At 40.7% G+C, this 18938-nt stretch overlaps 1 protein-coding gene across 4 annotated transcripts in view; it reads left to right on the top strand.

The window, feature by feature from the left end:
- The first annotated feature begins 1307 nt into the window (after positions 1 to 1307).
- The window catches only part of LOC112254839 (metabotropic glutamate receptor 2-like), a 73366-nt gene continuing 55735 nt past the window's right edge, over positions 1308 to 18938 (top strand). Inside the window, exons 1-3 of one of the 4 annotated variants that reach the window (XM_024427740.2) lie at positions 1309 to 1455; positions 1894 to 2013; positions 18022 to 18666. In XM_024427740.2, coding sequence (XP_024283508.1) covers positions 18151 to 18666 — 516 coding nt within the window. In that variant the 5' untranslated portion in view covers positions 1309 to 1455; positions 1894 to 2013; positions 18022 to 18150. Of the gene's footprint in view, positions 2014 to 18021; positions 18667 to 18938 lie in introns of all 4 variants that reach the window. The other 3 variants (XM_024427743.2, XM_024427742.2, XM_042324624.1) reach the window with 3 other exon arrangements.

The raw sequence follows: 18938 nt of genomic DNA, 5'->3' as shown, positions 1-18938 counted from the left end.
TCCACGTTTTTTCTTCATTTTTACTATTTTCTACATTGTAGAGGAATAGTGAATCAATCAAAACTATGAAATAACACATATGGAATAAATGTTGTAACCAAAAAAGTGTTAAACAAATCAAAACATATTTTATATTTGGGATTCTTCAAAGTAGCCACCCTTTGCCTTTATGACAGCTTTGCACACTCTTGGCATTCTCTCAACCGGCTTCGTGAGGTAGTCATCTGGAATGCAATTCAATAAACAGGTGTGCCTTGTTAAAAGTTTGTTTGTGAAATTTCCTTTCCTTCTTAATGCGTTTGAACCAATCAGTTGTGTTGTGACAAGGTAGGGGTGGTATACAGAATATAGCCCAATTTGGTAAAAGACCAAGTCCATATTATGGAACAGATAAAATAAGCAAAGAGAAACGACAGTCCATCATTACTTTAAGACATGAAGGTCAGTCAATACGGAAGATTTCAAAGAACTTTGAAAATGTCTTCAAGTGCAGTCGCAAAAACAATCAAGCGCTATGATGAAACTGGCTCTCGTGAGGACCGCCACAGGAAAGGAAGACCCAGAGTTACCTCTGCTGCAGAGAATAAATTCAGTAGAGTTATCTGCACCTCTGATCCTAGCCCAAATAAATGTTTCACAGAGTTCAAGTAATAGACATATCTCAACATAGACTGCATGAATCAGTCCTTCGTGGTCGAATTGTTGCAGAGAAAGCACTACTAAAGGACACCAATAATAAGAAGAGACTTGTTTTTCTACAGGACAATGACCCAAAACACACCTCCAGGTTTGTGTAAGGGCTACTTGACCAAGAAGGAGAGTGATGGTGCTGCGTCAGATGACCTGGCCTCCACAATCACCCGACTTCAACCAAATTGAGATGGTTTGAGATGAGTTGGACCACAGAGTGAAGGAAAAGAAGTCAACAAGTGCTCAGCATATGTGGGAACTCCTTCAAGGCTATTGGAAAAGCATTCCTCATGAAGCTGGTTGAGAGAATGCCAAGAGTGTGCAAAGCTGTCATCAAGGCAAAGGGTGGCTACTTTGAAGAATATAAAATCTATTTAGATTTGCTTAACACTTTTTTTGGTTAGTACATGATACCGTATGCATTATTTCATATTTTTAATGTCTCCACTATTATTGTATAATGTAGAAATTAATAAAATAGTAGAAAACAGTACCAAACTTTTGACTGGTACTGTAAATAAATGTACAACTAGTATTTTATGAATAGTAATAACAGACTGCAACCTGCATTCCAAGCACAACTGCTATACACCAAGCAACTTGCGCCCGAGACTACAAAGCAGAGAGGTTGGTCTGAGCTGAAGATGATCAACATCGCGTGTCCACTGTCCTCCTCAATACTCAGGGTGTGTGCCTGTTTCTAAGTTGATCCTGATGAACTCCAGCGCATAGAAGGATCTCTCTCTCCCGCTTTCTGCTATGAAGGTATTTCATTCGAAGTGACACAATAGGCAAGAATGTTATAATCGTATTATTAAATGGCGCGTGATGTGTACATTTGCTAATGAGAATTCTAAGCTTTGGAATATTTTACACAGCTTCGTGGTTTTGAATAGCGCTTGCCGAGACATTTAGGAACATTTTGAATTATGTAACTGTATAGGCCTACTTGACTATCTACTCTGGTCGGTCTGTCCGTTTAAAGTCATACAGTCATAATAGTCTACTATATACACTCGGCACGTGTAACTTTGATCACAACTATGTGGTCAACAACGTAGAGGAATTTGCTACCCGTGGCAATCTGAACTCGATTTCAGAACCAAGGACAGTTCCCACCTGCTCCACCTGGGAGACCGACGCGCGAGGTTTCCCGACTTCCGGACTCAATTTGTCTTAAAAGTTCTTATACTATTTCAAAAGTCATAGGTCCACACCACTTTGGAAAGAAGGGACTTGAAGGGTCATCATTTTGGTGGGATCGGATGACTGAACCTCGAAGTCTTGATAAGGCTACGACAAGATTTTAATAAATGCTACCAGGTAAGAAATGAACTCTCCTGTTTTAGGCTAGGCTACTCACAGCGCGCCAGTTTGATCACAAATACTTTTGCATCTATATAGCATGAGCTGACGCATTGTTTACACGCACATTATTTAATGCTCTTTCTACATCTCTATAGCCTACAATACATGATAGTCTAATGATAACAGCGCTATTACAACATGTGGATTGTTAAGAATACAGGGAATAAAGAACAGGATAGCTACGGTCTGTAGCTGACTGTCTTGGCACAAATAGCTGTTTATTTTACCACCATATCAATGTAGGTTTACGCATTCTAGCCCTATGCTACATGGCAACATTATGCAATTTATGGAAATAGCCTACACATAGACTATTTTCTATTCTAAGACAGATTATGAATTTACAAGCTGTTTGAATATAATTTTGAATAAATTGTTAATAAACACAGGCACATGTAGTTGCCACTTCCACTGGAGTCACATTATCTAATCCAAAGTGTGACAGGTCAGAATAATTACTTAAATCAGTATAATTTTTGAATGAAATATTCTTAGATGGTCCATTGTTTATTACTTAATTATAGCCAAGTTATTGCACACCGGTAGGCTATATAGAAATTGCACACAGGTTTACGACGCAAATATTTAAGAGTTATGATGATAACTTGGTCTTTAGAGCAAGGAATTTTATTTGAATTGTATTGAGTGCCAAGCTGGAGATGCAGGCGGTAGCCTACAAACAGAGAAATATACCAATCACACACTGCCAAACTGCCAGTGAAACAATAATAGCCACACTGCATGAGACGTCAGATATCTGCTTTAAAATGTAATGCTCACCACAGCAGCAGATAAGGTAGGCCTATAGGTCACCATAGGGTAGCAGCAGGCACTATATTAATACATTGTTAGATAACATTATGTGGTAAACAGGTAGGATTTGACTTTAATATGTTGCTGAGGCTAATTGGATTTTGTCTGGTTTCTCTTCTAGCTGTAGGCCACTATCTCTGTCCTCTCTTCTAGCTGTAGGCCACTAACTCTGTCCTCTCTTCTAGCTGTAGGCCACTATCTCTGTCCTCTCTTCTAGCTGTAGGCCACTATCTCTGTCCTCTCTTCTAGCTGTAGGCCACTATCTCTGTCCTCTCTTCTAGCTGTAGGCCACTATCTCTGTCCTCTCTTCTAGCTGTAGGCCACTATCTCTGTCCTCTCTTCTAGCTGTAGGCCACTATCTCTGTCCTCTCTTCTAGCTGTAGGCCACTATCTCTGTCCTCTCTTCTAGCTGTAGGCCACTATCTCTGTCCTCTCTTCTAGCTGTAGGCCACTATCTCTGCTGTAGGCCACTATCTCTGTCCTCTCTTCTAGCTGTAGGCCACTATCTCTGTCCTCTCTTCTAGCTGTAGGCCACTATCTCTGTCCTCTCTTCTAGCTGTAGGCCACTATCTCTGTCCTCTCTTCTAGCTGTAGGCCACTAACTCTGTCCTCTCTTCTAGCTGTAGGCCACTAACTCTGTCCTCTCTTCTAGCTGTAGGCCACTATCTCTGTCCTCTCTTCTAGCTGTAGGCCACTATCTCTGTCCTCTCTTCTAGCTGTAGGCCACTATCTCTGTCCTCTCTTCTAGCTGTAGGCCACTATCTCTGTCCTCTCTTCTAGCTGTAGGCCACTATCTCTGTCCTCTCTTCTAGCTGTAGGCCACTATCTCTGTCCTCTCTTCTAGCTGTAGGCCACTATCTCTGTCCTCTCTTCTAACTGTAGGCCACTATCTCTGTCCTCTCTTCTAGCTGTAGGCCACTAACTCTGTCCTCTCTTCTAGCTGTAGGCCACTATCTCTGTCCTCTCTGTTATTTCTGTCATCATCTAAATAGAAGGGAATTATTTCCTCTGGTCTTGAGAGAATGCATAGAAAGCTTTACCGTGGGTGTTATTTCCATGTATAAAACGAACCATTCGTCGGTGGAAATGACCAACCGGCGTGTTGGAGGCTTAAGCCCCATGACTTTCTGCTGATTTCACAGGGCAAGCTTTTGAGCGTGATGATTTGAGTACACCTGTCTAGGTCTTATAATTTGTCCAAATATATGATTTCCTCTTGAACATCACTTCACTAAATTCAAATGTGCATGTATGCCACAGAAATGATTGCCATATGAGCAATGTTTACTCTCCTCAGAAACTGACATAGATCCGCTATAACCATATGTAAATGGTATTCATTTTATTGAGCTCCATTCCTCTTCATGAAACACCTTCAAAATACCTTCCTTCCTTTTTTGAAGTGACACCCATTGTGTGTTGTGTCTCTTCTCACTATACAGCGCCAATAGCCCCATTCATTTCATGTAGAAAGAGTCAAAAGCCTCTTATCACCCCACTGAAAGTAGGTCCTAGTTGGAGGACTTCTTTTTGGATTGAGCCCAAAACCCTCCTGTGTGAATTTGACACGCAATCACTAATGCACTATATTGTAGCCTACAATGGCTATTCAATCACACAATTTGGTTTGAATAGGCTTCTGTTTATGGAGTGCAGATTTTTGATACATTCGCAAAAAACACCAGTTGGCCTTCTGAATGTCCCTGTGTGAGAGCTACTTGAAATCTGAAGTACCTATCAGAGTTGGATTCAGCCACGGAACTTTTTGAGTTCATTTTGAAGCCTATTGAGTCATGGGCATTCTCACACTGTGCTGGTGAAAATAACCTAGCAACGCAGAGATGAGTGTCGGGGGAAGGACTTGAAGTTAACATTTTGGCTCATTTTGAGGAAAAATGGAATTGACCAGCATTTATTTTTGTGTAAGTGTTTGTGTGCATGTGTGTGTGTGTGTGTTTGTGTGCATGCGTGTGTGTGTTTGTGTGCATGCGTGTGTGTGTTTGTGTACATGCGTGTGTGTGTGTGTTTGTGTGCATGCGTGTGTGTGTTTGTGTGCATGCATGCGTGTATGTGTTTGTGTGCAAGTGTGTGTGTGTGTTTGTGTGCATGCGTGTGTGTGTTTGTGTGCATGCATGTGTGTGTGTGTGTGTTTGTGTGCATGCGTGTGTGTGTCTGGATTGAGAGATGAAATGGAGCACTGAAACATAACTAGTCACATGGAGAGATAAGAAAGCTGGAAAGGTGCTGTATCACATAGGTAAATCCAAATCATGATTATTTCCGTCACAAATAGATTCCACCTTTAAGCTTATCTGTCTAGAATAAGAAGTGTTATCCCCTTATGATTGCAGGTGTTATTTCCATTCATCAACACAGGGTGTCTATTGATGTTTTAGGGTGTGAGTAATTGTTACCTTCAGAACTACTCACACCCCTTGCCCTTTTCCACATGTTGTTGTCGATTCTGTGTCTTATGTTTTTAGATTTTGTATTTTTATTTTTTACAAATGAATAAAAAATGAAAACCTGAAATGTTTGAGTCAATAAGTATTCCAACCCTTTGTTATGACAAGCCTTAATAAGTTCAGAAGTAAAGATTTGCTTAACAAGTCACATAATAAATTGCACGGACTCACTCTATGTGTAATAATAGTGTTTAACATCATTTTTGAATGACTAAATAGTCTCTGTACCCCACACATACAATTATCTGTAAGGTCCCTCAGTTGAGCAGTGAATTTCAAACACAGATCCAACCACAAAGACCATGGATGTTTTCCAACGCCTCGCAAAGAAGGTCAGCTATTGGGAGATGGGTAAAACAAAAGCAGACATTGAATATCCCTTTGAGTATGGTGAAGTTATTAATTATACTTCAGATGGTGTTTCAATACACCCAGTCACTACAAAGATACGGGCGTCCTTCCTAACAGTAACTGGAAAGGAAGGAAACCGCCCAGGGATTTCACCATGAAGCTGATGGTAACTTTAAAACAGTTGCAGAGTTTAATGGCTGTGATAGGAGAAACCTGAGGATGGATCAACAACATTGTAGTTACTCCACAATAACTAACGTAATTACAGAGTGAAAATGAAGAAGCCTGTACAAAATATACATCCTTTTTGCAATAAGGCACTAAAGTAAAACTTCAAAAAGTGTGGCAAAGAAATTAACTTTATGTCCTGAATTCAAAGCATTATGTTTGGGGCAAATCCAACACAACACGTCACTGAGTACCGCTATTCATATTTTTAAGCATGGTGGTGGCTGCATTAAGTTTTGGGTATGTTTGTCATCGGCAAGGACTAGGGAGTGTTTTAGGATAAAAAATAAATGGAATAGAGCTAAGCACAGTCAAAATCCTAGAGGAAAACCTGGTTAAGTCTGCTTTCCAACAGACACTAGGAGACAAATTCACCTTTCAGTGGGACAAAAACCTAAAACACAAGGCCAAATATACACTAGAGCAGCTTACCAAGACGACATTGAATATTTCTGAGTGGCCTAGTTACAGTTTTGAAAATATATGTCAAGACTTGAAAATGGCTGTCTAGCAATGATCAAAAACCAACTTGAGGGAGCTTGAGAATTATTTTTAAAGACATTTTTAAAATATTGTACAATCCACGTGTGCGAAGAGACGTACCCAGAAAAACTGACAGCTGTAATCACTGCCAAAGGTGCTTCTACAAAGTGTTGAGTTTGAGGAGTGTTAATACTTAGGTAAATTTGATATTTCTGTACTTAATTTTCAATAAATTATCAAAAATGTCTAAAAACTTGTTTTCACTTTGTCATTATGGGGTATTGTGTGTAGATGGGTGAGAAATAACATCCATTTAATCCATTTTGAATTCTGTCTGTAACCAAACAAAATGTGGAATAAGTCAAGGGGTATAAATTATTTCTGAAGGCACTGTATGTATTATGTATTCAATATTTATATACATCTTAGCATGAATTATTTAATTGTTTCTTCATTGAAATGTTAAAACAAATTAAGAACCTATGCCATTATTTTTAACATTACAGACTGCGCATCAATCATACTCATACCAATGACTATATAATACTTAGTATACTCACACCGGCCAATCATACTTAAACCAATGACTATATAATACTTAGTATACTCACACCGGCCAATCATACTTAAACCAATGACTATATAATACTTAGTATACTCACACCGGCCAATCATACTTAAACCAATGACTATATAATACTTAGTATACTCACACCGGCCAATCATACTTAAACCAATGACTATATAATACTTAGTATACTCACACCGGCCAATCATACTTAAACCAATGACTATATAATACTTAGTATACTCACACCGGCCAATCATACTTAAACCAATGACTATATAATACTTAGTATACTCACACCGGCCAATCATACTTAAACCAATGACTATATAATACTTAGTATACTCACACCGGCCAATCATACTTAAACCAATGACTATATAATACTTAGTATACTCACACCGGCCAATCATACTTAAACCAATGACTATATAATACTTAGTATACTCACACCGGCCAATCATACTTAAACCAATGACTATATAATACTTAGTATACTCACACCGGCCAATCATACTTAAACCAATGACTATATAATACTTAGTATACTCACACCGGCCAATCATACTTAAACCAATGACTATATAATACTTAGTATACTCACACCGCTTAATGACTATACTCACACCGGCCAATCATACTTAAACCAATGACTATATAATACTTAGTATACTCACACCGCCAATCATACTTAAACCAATGACTATATAATACTTAGTATACTCACACCGGCCAATCATACTTAAACCAATGACTATATAATACTTAGTATACTCACACCGGCCAATCATACTTAAACCAATGACTATATAATACTTAGTATACTCACACCGGCCAATCATACTTAAACCAATGACTATATAATACTTAGTATACTCACACCGGCCAATCATACTTAAACCAATGACTATATAATACTTAGTATACTCACACCGCCAATCATACTTAAACCAATGACTATATAATACTTAGTATACTCACACCGGCCAATCATACTTAAACCAATGACTATATAATACTTAGTATACTCACACCGGCCAATCATACTCATACCAATGACTATATAATACTTAGTATACTCACACCGGCCAATCATACTTAAACCAATGACTATATAATACTTAGTATACTCACACCGGCCAATCATACTTAAACCAATGACTATATAATACTTAGTATACTCACACCGGCCAATCATACTTAAACCAATGACTATATAATACTTAGTATACTCACACCGGCCAATCATACTTAAACCAATGACTATATAATACTTAGTATACTCACACCGGCCAATCATACTTAAACCAATGACTATATAATACTTAGTATACTCACACCGGCCAATCATACTTAAACCAATGACTATATAATACTTAGTATACTCACACCGGCCAATCATACTTAAACCAATGACTATATAATACTTAGTATACTCACACCGGCCAATCATACTTAAACCAATGACTATATAATACTTAGTATACTCACACCGGCCAATCATACTTAAACCAATGACTATATAATACTTAGTATACTCACACCGGCCAATCATACTTAAACCAATGACTATATAATACTTAGTATACTCACACCGGCCAATCATACTTAAACCAATGACTATATAATACTTAGTATACTCACACCGGCCAATCATACTCATACCAATGGTAATACCCATTATATTACCAATGTTATGATATACAAAATTAGGCATATTTCATCTATGAAGGCTGTATTTGAGCAGTGCCTTGAGCAGCTGGGCTCTCTGTCTGAGGGCTAACCAGGCTTAGGCTCCTTCTGGCTCCACCATGTGTTGTATGATGGTGTTCAGGTCCGTTAGGGAGGTGGGGTCAGTCCGTTCAACACTGGCTGCTGTCTGTCATCTCATCGCCTGATCAGGGTGCCACTTGACAGAGCATGGGGACATCTACCAACTAATGAAGGTGTCATGCTCCAAGATAACATTAAGGTTCATATGAAGATGCCATGCTCTTTTTACCAAAAGGACATCAACACCCATGTAAAGGTGCCACACACCATTGTCTTCCAAGAGGACAAAATCATTTGTTCTTAAACGACTCGCCTGGATAAATAAAGGTTCAATAAATAAAAACATAAAAATGATACATCACCGTCCATATGAAGGTGCCATCATGCACCATTTACCAAGATGACAAGCTGCAATCTATTTGACCTGAATGTCCAGCACAGTAGAATCTATTCAAGACTGTTCTACATCAATGTATTCACAAGCTTCTGCTGCCCACAGTTGATGCGAACAGAATCTTAATTGGGACTCTTTGTACAGTTAAAGCCAGTGAACTATACTGTACCAACTGTCATCTGTATGATCTTCAAGACCTGTGTTTGGTTGAAACACATGCTCAAAGCAACAACTGTACTTAGTCACTCAATAGTTGGTTGTTATTTGGATCCAAGATAGAGGTACATTGTATTGGAGGCGGTTGACTAATGTAGCCTATGTTGCTAGAGTGATCTGAGTTGGAGAGACAAACAGCTTTTCCATGCACGTGATGTGAGGCTGGTGTGGGGTGGGTACTGTATGCGTGTGCTATCTGGCTACCTGAGGGTTCAAAGTGGAGCAAGGCACACTGTTTTCTCTTTTTGAACTCCTGTTTCACGGGGAATAATTGTGCAGATGCAGCTGGGTAGGGAGGAAGCGGCTCTCTTGGCTGCCGAGTGCAATCGTGATGGCCGATTCTGCCACGAGCCAGATTTAATGTGATCAAGGCCTGATAGAAGATACCTAAGAACTAAGAGGAGGCTGAGCGAGCGTCGATGGTCGTAGCAGCAGCTCCAAACCACGTCAAATTACTCTTGGTTTTCTCTGTCTGTTATCTATCTCCTCTGTCTGTTTTCTATCTCCTGTTTCAGGAGAATGATAAGTACAGCCTCTGCTAAGTGGCAAATGTTTCCTTAATATTGTCACTAATAGGGCCGGGAGGTCCGTGGGGCGACGCACAATTGGCCTAGCATCGTCCGGGTTAGGGAGGGCTAAAGCCGGTAGGGATACCCTTGTGTCATCGCCCACCAGCGACTCCTGTGGCAGGCCGAAACATCCAAAGCATGACTTTCGACCTTTGTCTCTCCCTTGTAGCGATGAGACAAGATAGTAGCTACTAACAATTGGATACCACGTAATTGGGGAGAAAAAGGGGGTAAAAAAAAACTTTAAAAAAAATAAATATTAAAAATATTTGTCACGAATATAATTTGATATTTCTACCTGCCTCCAATCTTCAAGCTTATGTGTCCCCAAATCTCTTCAGACAAAAATCCACTCTTGGATCAAAATGTTGGATAACTGAGCCAAATTAAGGTATCATGTGTCAGCATGCTATATCTGTAGGAGACTTGTAGGATACTTTTTTTAGGACTTTTAGCATCTATGCCATTCAGTCCTTAGACCTTACCTTGGCCTAGTTCCTGTCCCTTCTTGGTCTTCCTGCTTGGCACTGATTTGTCCATTAAACTCCCATTCTCAGATGGGCTCAGCGAATTGAGAGCCCCCACCGAACCCATCTGGTCCAAGAGACAGTCGAGCGTGATGATTCGATTTCTAACATCAATAAAACTGTTTTGGCTCACCTGGACCCCATAGCTCATGCTAGAAGACTGTGGCTCAGTCCCAATAATCTTGTTCACTACTCCCCACACAGTTTTAAGCATTGGATTGGTGTTAGGCATTGGCTAGAGGGAGTTGTCATATACCAGCCATATCCTTCAAATTTATGAAGGTAAGTGAAGAAGTACACACTTCAAGAGAAAGGAGATATTATTGGAATGCACAATATGAGGCAGGAAGAAGGATCTGGCTGGCATATATGTAGGCTTCATGATCTCACCTTGCCAATCACAAAGAAGAAGATAATATACAATGAAACAAATGTAAATTATATAAAGAATGATAGTAAAAAGATTTGAATCACCTCAAATTAAATTTTGGGCAATAAGGCAAACTCCATCATTCATTGAATCAGATGGCTCATTCATCACAAAACCCACTGATATTGACAACTACTTTAATGATTTTTTTCATCAGCAAGATTAGAAAATTTAGGCATGATATGCCAGCAACAAATGCTTATACTACACATCCAAGTATAACTGACCAAATTATGAAAGACAAGCATTGTAATTTTGATTTCCGTGAGTGTGGAAGAGGTGAAAAATATGATTGTTGTCTATCAACAATGATAACCCACCTGGTCCTAACAACTTGGATGAAAAATTACTGAGGGCAATAGCGGACAATATTGCCACTCTTATTTGCCATATCTTCAATCTAAGCCTACAAGAAAGTGTGTGCCCTCAGTCCTGGAGGGAAGCAAAAGTCATTACGCAACCCAATAATAGTAAAGCCCCCTTTACTGTCTCAAATAGCCGACCAATCAGCCTGTTACCAACCCTTATTAAATCATTTTAAAAATTGTGTTTGACCAGATACAATGCTATTTTACAGTAAACAAATTGACAAGAGACTTTCAGCACACTTATAGGGAAGGACATTCAACATGCATGGCTGAGAGAAATTGATAATACAATTATTGTGTGGGCTGTCTTGTTAGACTTCAGTGCGGCTTTTGACATTATTGGTTACAGCCTGCTGCTGGAAAAACACTTGTTTTATGGCTTTACACCCCCTGCTATATTGTGGATAAAGAGTTACCTGTCTAACAGAACACAGAGGGTGTTCTTTAATGGAAGCCTCTCCAACATAATCCAGGTAGAATCGTGAATTCCCCAGGGTAGCTGTCTAGGCCCCTTACATTTATCAATCTTTACTAATGACATGCCACTGGCTTTGGGTGAAGCCAGTGTGTCTATGTATAATACGGTATTTCTAAAACTAAAAGCATTGTATTTGGGACAAATCATTCACTAAACCCTAAACTTCAACTTAATCTTGTAATGAGTAATGTGGAAATTCAGCAAGTTGAGGAGACTAAACTGCTTGGAGTAACTTGGATTGTAAACTGTCACTTCAAAACATGTTGATGGAACAGTAGCTAAGATTGGGGGAAGTCTGTCGATAATAAAACACTACTCTGCCTTCTTAACAACACTATCAATAAGGCAGGTCCTACAGGCCCTAGTTTTGTCACGCCTGGACTACTGTCCAGACAAGAGGTCAGGTGCCACAAAGAGGGACTTAAGAAAATTATAATTGGCTCAGAACAGGGCAGCACGATTAAATGTACATGGAGAGCTAACATTAATAATATGCATGTCAATCTCTCATGGCTCAAAGGAGAGGAGAGATTGACTTCATCACTACTTGTTTTTGTAAGAAGTATTGACATGCTGAATGCACAGAGCTGTCTGTTAAAACTACTAGCACACAGCTCGGACACCCATGCACACCCCACAAGACATGCCACCAAAGGTCTCTTCACAATCCCAAAGTCTAGTATAGACTATGGGAGGCACACAGTACTACGTAGAGCCATGGCTTCATGGAACTCTATTCCTCATCAGGTAACTGATGCAAGCAGTAGAATCAGATTTAAAAACCAGATAAAAATACACCTTATGGAACAGCGGGGACTGTGAAGAGACATACACACAGGCCCAGACACAAGCATACACATACACATGATATGACACGCACTCTACACACAATCAAGTCCCCGAGCTGACAAGGTAAAAATCTGTCGTTCTGCCCCTGGGCAAAGCAATAAGGCACGAGGGGGTGTGGTCTATGGCCAATATACCACGGCTAAGGGCTGTTCGTAGGCACAACGCATTAGCCATATACCACAAACCACGAGGTGCCTTATTGCTCTTTTATTTTTTTAAACTGGTTAATAAGGTAATTAGAGCAGTAAAAATAAATGTTTTGTCATACCTGTGGTATACGGTCTGATATACCATGGCTGTCAGCCAATCAGCATTCAGGGCTCGAACTGCCCAGTTTATAAAGACATGTATATATTTGGAATTTATTTAGCATTGTTGAGTATTCATATCTGATTGGCTTGAAGGGCATTCTAGAGCGTGCATTATTTCAGTATAATGCATGTTATATCAGCATTGTAGAATTCAATGGCTATAGTTAATTCTTACATGTTTTATATTCAAGCTGCTTTTGAAAGCAAAAGTTGAATTGAAAACAGTATTGGCATTGCTGAATTCAATTTTTATAATAGCAACCTAGGACTGATGGTTTGGTTAGCTAATGTCTGTTTGTTTGGATACCAAGGCAACTACTGTAGCTATCTTGTAAACTTGGTAGCTACCTCAGTGGGTTTCGAAACAAATTTCTACCGGCAAATGAACACATTTCTAGAGCAAATGAGTTAAATTATAGCCATGGTATAAAGGGATAATCAAGTCGGGGCTCTATGCATTCTCCGCTAGGGCGTTGTGGAACACCTTTAACGTCGTTCATTATTTTCCATAGAACGCATAGCCCCTTACGTCGTGGTGAGTTTCTGTAGAGATGGCATATTCAGCAGCAATCATTGTACTTGTTCCCGCTAATTTGCTTCATTGTCTGTTGCTGTGTCTGCTGCTGGGGTGTGGCTGAATACTATCACGCACGCACGCACACACACAAGAGATGCACCAGGGGCCCACACACAGGAAGAGTGACAGGAAATGATATATGTTACATATTCACACTGTGACCATAAGTTATTACCAACTTTAGCCTAGCCAGAGGAGTAGATGGGCACATTCCCTCTGTACTAGAAATGCAAAGTACTTTGATTGGGAAGTTTAACATTACACAGTGTACTGCACTACGTTATTTAGAAAATGTTTAAGATGAAGCAGTTTGTCATGACAAACAGTGTTACATGAACTTCTCTATAATGTCTACTACAATGGATCAGAGCTAGGCAGAGTTGATCAACATCAGTACCCTTATAGCCTATACCAGTGAACAAAACTGCTCGACAGGACATCAATTCAACTGCAAAACTGGTTGAGATTATGTATTTATAACCGGGTAAGGTTCAGCAACAGCATGTAGGGGAGAGTGGGGTAAGTTGAGCCCTTTTTTACATTCAGCATCACTCCTTTAAGGGAAATATAGTATTCTTTCTAACATATATATATTTACATATACACTGATATACAAAACATGATATAGACTGACCAGGTGAATCCAGGTGAAAGCTATGATCCCTTATTGATGTCACTTGTTACATCCACATCAAACAGTGTAGCTGAAGGGGAGGAAACAGGTTAAATAATGATTTTTAAGCCTTGAGACAATTGAGACATAGATTGTGTACAGTATGTGTGCCATTCAGAGGGTGAATAGGCAAGACAAAATATTTAAATGCCTTTGAACGGGGTATGGTAGTAGGTGCCAGGTCCACCGGTTAGTGTCAAGAACTGCATCGCTGCTGGGTTTTTCAGTCTCTACAGTTTCCCGTGTGTATCAAGAATTGTCCACCACCCAAAGGACATCCAGCCAACTTGCAACAACTGTGGGAAAGATTGGAGTCAACATGGGCCAGCATCCCTGTGGAACACTTTCGACACCTTGTTGAGTCCATGCCTTGAGGAATAGAGGCTGTTCTGATGGCAAAAGGTTAGCTTGTCAAAAAAAGTGGTCTCTTAACCCAGGTATGGGTTAAGTTGATCTGCAGGACAGGGTAAGTTAAGTCACATGCACATTTCTGTAAATAATTCAATATTACCACTACGGTCTTTAAAAAAAAAACATGTCTATCTTTATTTCCAGAACACAATTCAACACAATCCCAATCGTGTTTTATCTTTTTATATTTTTAAGCATCTTTTAATACAGGCTTAACAAACGTGAAATTTTTTTTTAACATAGGCCAGGCCCTGTTATTACTGTACCTCATATCCCAGAGATAATGCTTTGCATTACGCCTGGAAAGAAAACACTTTAATATGCTCAACTTGCCATTGGCCCAACCATTAGCTCAACTTACCCCATAGCCATTGGCTCAACTTACCCCAACGCAAATTTTTTTACTATATTAGCCCACCCAGCTACAAGGATGCACGCTCATGCTAGGTTGAGAACCTCTTATTGACGCCTACAGAGACCCCAACTGATGTATAGAACAATCTTAAAAGTATCTACTTTGGTTTAGATAGATAGAAGCATCATGAAACCTCTAACACAATAAATTAATTTAAGTTGCTTACCACTTTTCCCATGTGGTTTCATCCTTCACAGACTCCATGAAATGATGACTACTGCCTAAATATTTGGTCAAATGATTCAAATTGTGTATGGTTTTCTAGAAACAAGGGTGGCTCAATTTAATTTACCCCTTTTGCTCAACTTCACCCCACTCTCCCCTATGAGTGAGATGGTTGATTGAAAGACCAGCCACACCTTCAACTAACAGCTATAGCTACTATCTCCCATCGGTGAAGAGGTGGTGTCCAGCAGCTAATGTGGCTGATTACCTCAGCTTTCCTTCAGAAAGTTCTCCGATGATCAATCATAGTTTGAAATTGAATTGTTGATTGTGTAATAGAAATCACAAGAGAAAGTGGTGTATGTGTCAGACTACTTCTTATGTGCTTCCTTAGTGTAAATTGATTGTTTCTTGTTGATAACGTGTTGATCACTACTGTGCTTGTGTCCCAAATGGCACACTATTCCCTATAGGCCCTGGTCAAAAGTAGTGCACTATAAGGAATAGGAAGCCATTTAGGACGCACACCTTTATATCCTCTACAGGGAGCCTGCTATCATCTTTCTTTTGCTCACAGTTGAGTCTATATTAAATGGTCATTAATTTATATCCTGAATGTCTATTTGTGAATATCAAGATAATATTCTCTCAATATATTTTCCTATTCATTACAAATGCTTCACTGCTTTGTTTGACAAACCCATGTATCACTCTCTCTCTCCCTCTTTATCCCTCTCCTTATCTCTCTGTCCTTCTCCCTGTACCTCCAATCAAAATATACTTTCAACCCCTAACATACCAGATATATAACCTCAATATGGTGAGAATTTATTTCAGCAACACTCTTGTCATACTGCCCACTACCCCTCCCCCCACCACCAATACCACCATCCTCTTTTTTTACCCACAATGTTTCCATGGCAACCTCAGTTAGCGAAGAAGAGAGCCCTTCCAAGTGTGAGAATATCTCTTTGTAAGGCACGGCAAGCTGATGATAGTTCTTGGGTAATATGGTTCATACTCCATGATGCTATACTGTAAATGTTTGATCCAGCTTTTTCATTACCGATTCGTCTTCGAGTAGCTTCACTTGAAGTAGGCTATGACCACTGTAAATGTTCTGACCTTTTTTTTAAGAGCAGAGGCTTTCCAAATGCTATTGCTAAGAAATACTATCAATAAACCTGTGGAAAATGCATAGCCTGACGACTCAAACTAAATTATTCCACTGCTCTATGCTCGCTACATTCTTCAGTCTGAGATTGCCATCATTGAAGTCGTTTGTGGTGACGAGGGGCGTTGTACAAAACAAAGTCATCAGCGATTGGATCGTCTATAACGAATCAGAGTGTCAAAGTCAATGACGCGTTTTCAAACCGCCTCTTTACCCACGTGTGTTGTAGCTCTGGCCCAACCCATCGGTTTCTGGACCAATCAGATGGTCCCAATGTGTCCGCATTCAGTGAAGCGTTGGGGAGGTACTCAGATCTAGACTCATTGCTTAGAAGACACTAACGTCCGTGGGCGTGGCATAGAGTTTGGTCAGAGCAAGGAGTCTGGGTGGTCAGGAAAGACTTTAAGGGTGTGATATCTATCAAGAAATTACACACATAGATGATCAATTGGACTGCCCAGAATTGGACTTTCTAACATATTTTAATGAAGGGCACAAACACATGGAAAGGTTAACATGCTCAGTGAGCATTATAAAGGACAGATTACAAATTGTGCATCCCAAATAGCACCTTATTTCCTACATAGTCCACTATTTCTGACCAGTGCCCTATGGGCCCTGTTCAAAAGTAGCACACTATATAGAGAATATGGTGCCATTTAAGACGCAGACAAGACTATAAGGCTAACAGGGACCTCATTAACCAGCGGTCCTTTAACTGAAGCATCATTATGAGCAACATAGTAGAAAGAGTGAGATGGGACAGACAGACAGACAGACAGACAGACAGACAGACAGACAGACAGACAGACAGACAGACAGACAGACAGACAGACAGACAGACAGACAGACAGACAGACAGACAGACAGACAGACAGACAGACTGTGGGTGTGTGAGAGAGAGAGAGAGATATAAAAAATATATGAGGAATTAGTAAAAATGGGAGAATGAAGGTATTTAAATGTCTTAGAGCTAGATGGCAGTAGAATGGGGTGCTGTGAAATCCATGCAGAGTAGTAAAATAATCCAGTGCTTCTTGTCTCCAACATGTATGTAATCACGCACGCACACACACACACGCACGCACGCACGCACGCACGCACGCACGCACGCACGCACGCACGCACGCACGCACACACACACACACACACACACACACACACACACACACACACACACACACACACACACACACACACACACACACACACACACACACACACACACACACACAGTGGCTTGCCGGGGAAGGCTGACACACTCACTCATCTGTTGAGATGGCTGACAGTCTGGTTGTGTGGCCCAAGACAAGTTGCAGGGATGAAGTGCTGCTTGAGGAATGTGCCGAGAGCCACGACAGCCAGTAGCCAGTCTTTAAGATAGAGAGCTCTTATAGAAGGGCTGTAAAGCAACCTTTAAAGGTTGTTGAAAGATTGATGGGGAAATGAAGCCATCTATTCCCTTTACACCTTAAACTGGACTGGAGGTAGAGAGGAAAGTCTGGATGTTCACACCCTCCTCCCATGAGAAGTAGGAGCAAAAAGCATCTGTGATAGTTTGGAATAAATTATATTATTTTATTTTAAAGGGGGAAAAATACTATTTGAATTACAAATGTGAATCAATTACTTTTATGACTGAAATACCACAATATTGATGCACTGTAACATGAATATTGATATATTGTTCCATCTTCTCTCCTCCACTTGCAATGAGTAACCAAGATGCCACGAGTGTCGAGAGAGGGCTCTAGAACGATCCACCTCACCCAGCCCCAGCCCCTGTAAGAACCTCCTGTGTCCCACTCCTCTACCCACCACCCACTACACTGATCTCAGCTACCCGACCTGACCATGCCCACCTCCGGCCTCCTCTGTCCTGGGCTCTGGGCCAAGGCTGCCCCATGGTGGTCCCTCCACCTGCTCCTCTTTGACTTGCTCGTTCCAGAGGCCCTGCCCAGCCCTAACAACAGATTCCCTCCTTCCACCAAGAGGGAGATCACCATCGATGGGGACCTGGTGATCGGCGGTCTGTTCCCGGTGCATGAGAAGGGCGAGGTGGCGGAGGACTGTGGGAAGATCAACGAGCAGAGAGGGATCCAGAGACTAGAGGCGATGCTGTTAGCGCTGGATGAGATCAACGCGGACGAGCGGCTGCTGCCGGGACTCAGGCTGGGAGCCCACATCCTAGACACCTGCTCTAAGGACACCTACGCTCTGGAGCAAAGCCTGGAGTTCGTACGAGCCTCCCTCACCAAGGTGCATGAGCCGGGGTTCATCTGCCCAGACGGATCCAACCCCATCCAGGATGACGTCCCTCTGGCCATATCTGGAGTCATCGGGGGCTCCTACAGCGACGTGTCTATCCAGGTACGTTTCTCATAGGAATCTATTCATTAGCTGGTTATGATTGTGTCCAGTTATTTCCATACAGTCTATGGTCTATGGTCCACACAGGTACTTTTGCACACTTTTACACCTTGTCTCACATCTCACCCATAGCAGTCTAAGGTGTCCCCATTGTGTCATTTTTTTGTGATTCATACTATGAATGAATCCACATACAATGTGATTTTTGATTATGCCTATATGACACATTACAAACAGTTGACCGTGAGGTAGGCTACCCGTACCCACCAGCA

This window comes from Oncorhynchus tshawytscha, linkage group LG07, assembly GCF_018296145.1.
Source record: "Oncorhynchus tshawytscha isolate Ot180627B linkage group LG07, Otsh_v2.0, whole genome shotgun sequence".
NCBI lineage: Eukaryota > Metazoa > Chordata > Actinopteri > Salmoniformes > Salmonidae > Oncorhynchus > Oncorhynchus tshawytscha.
This window is presented reverse-complemented; position numbering and strand designations above follow the sequence as displayed.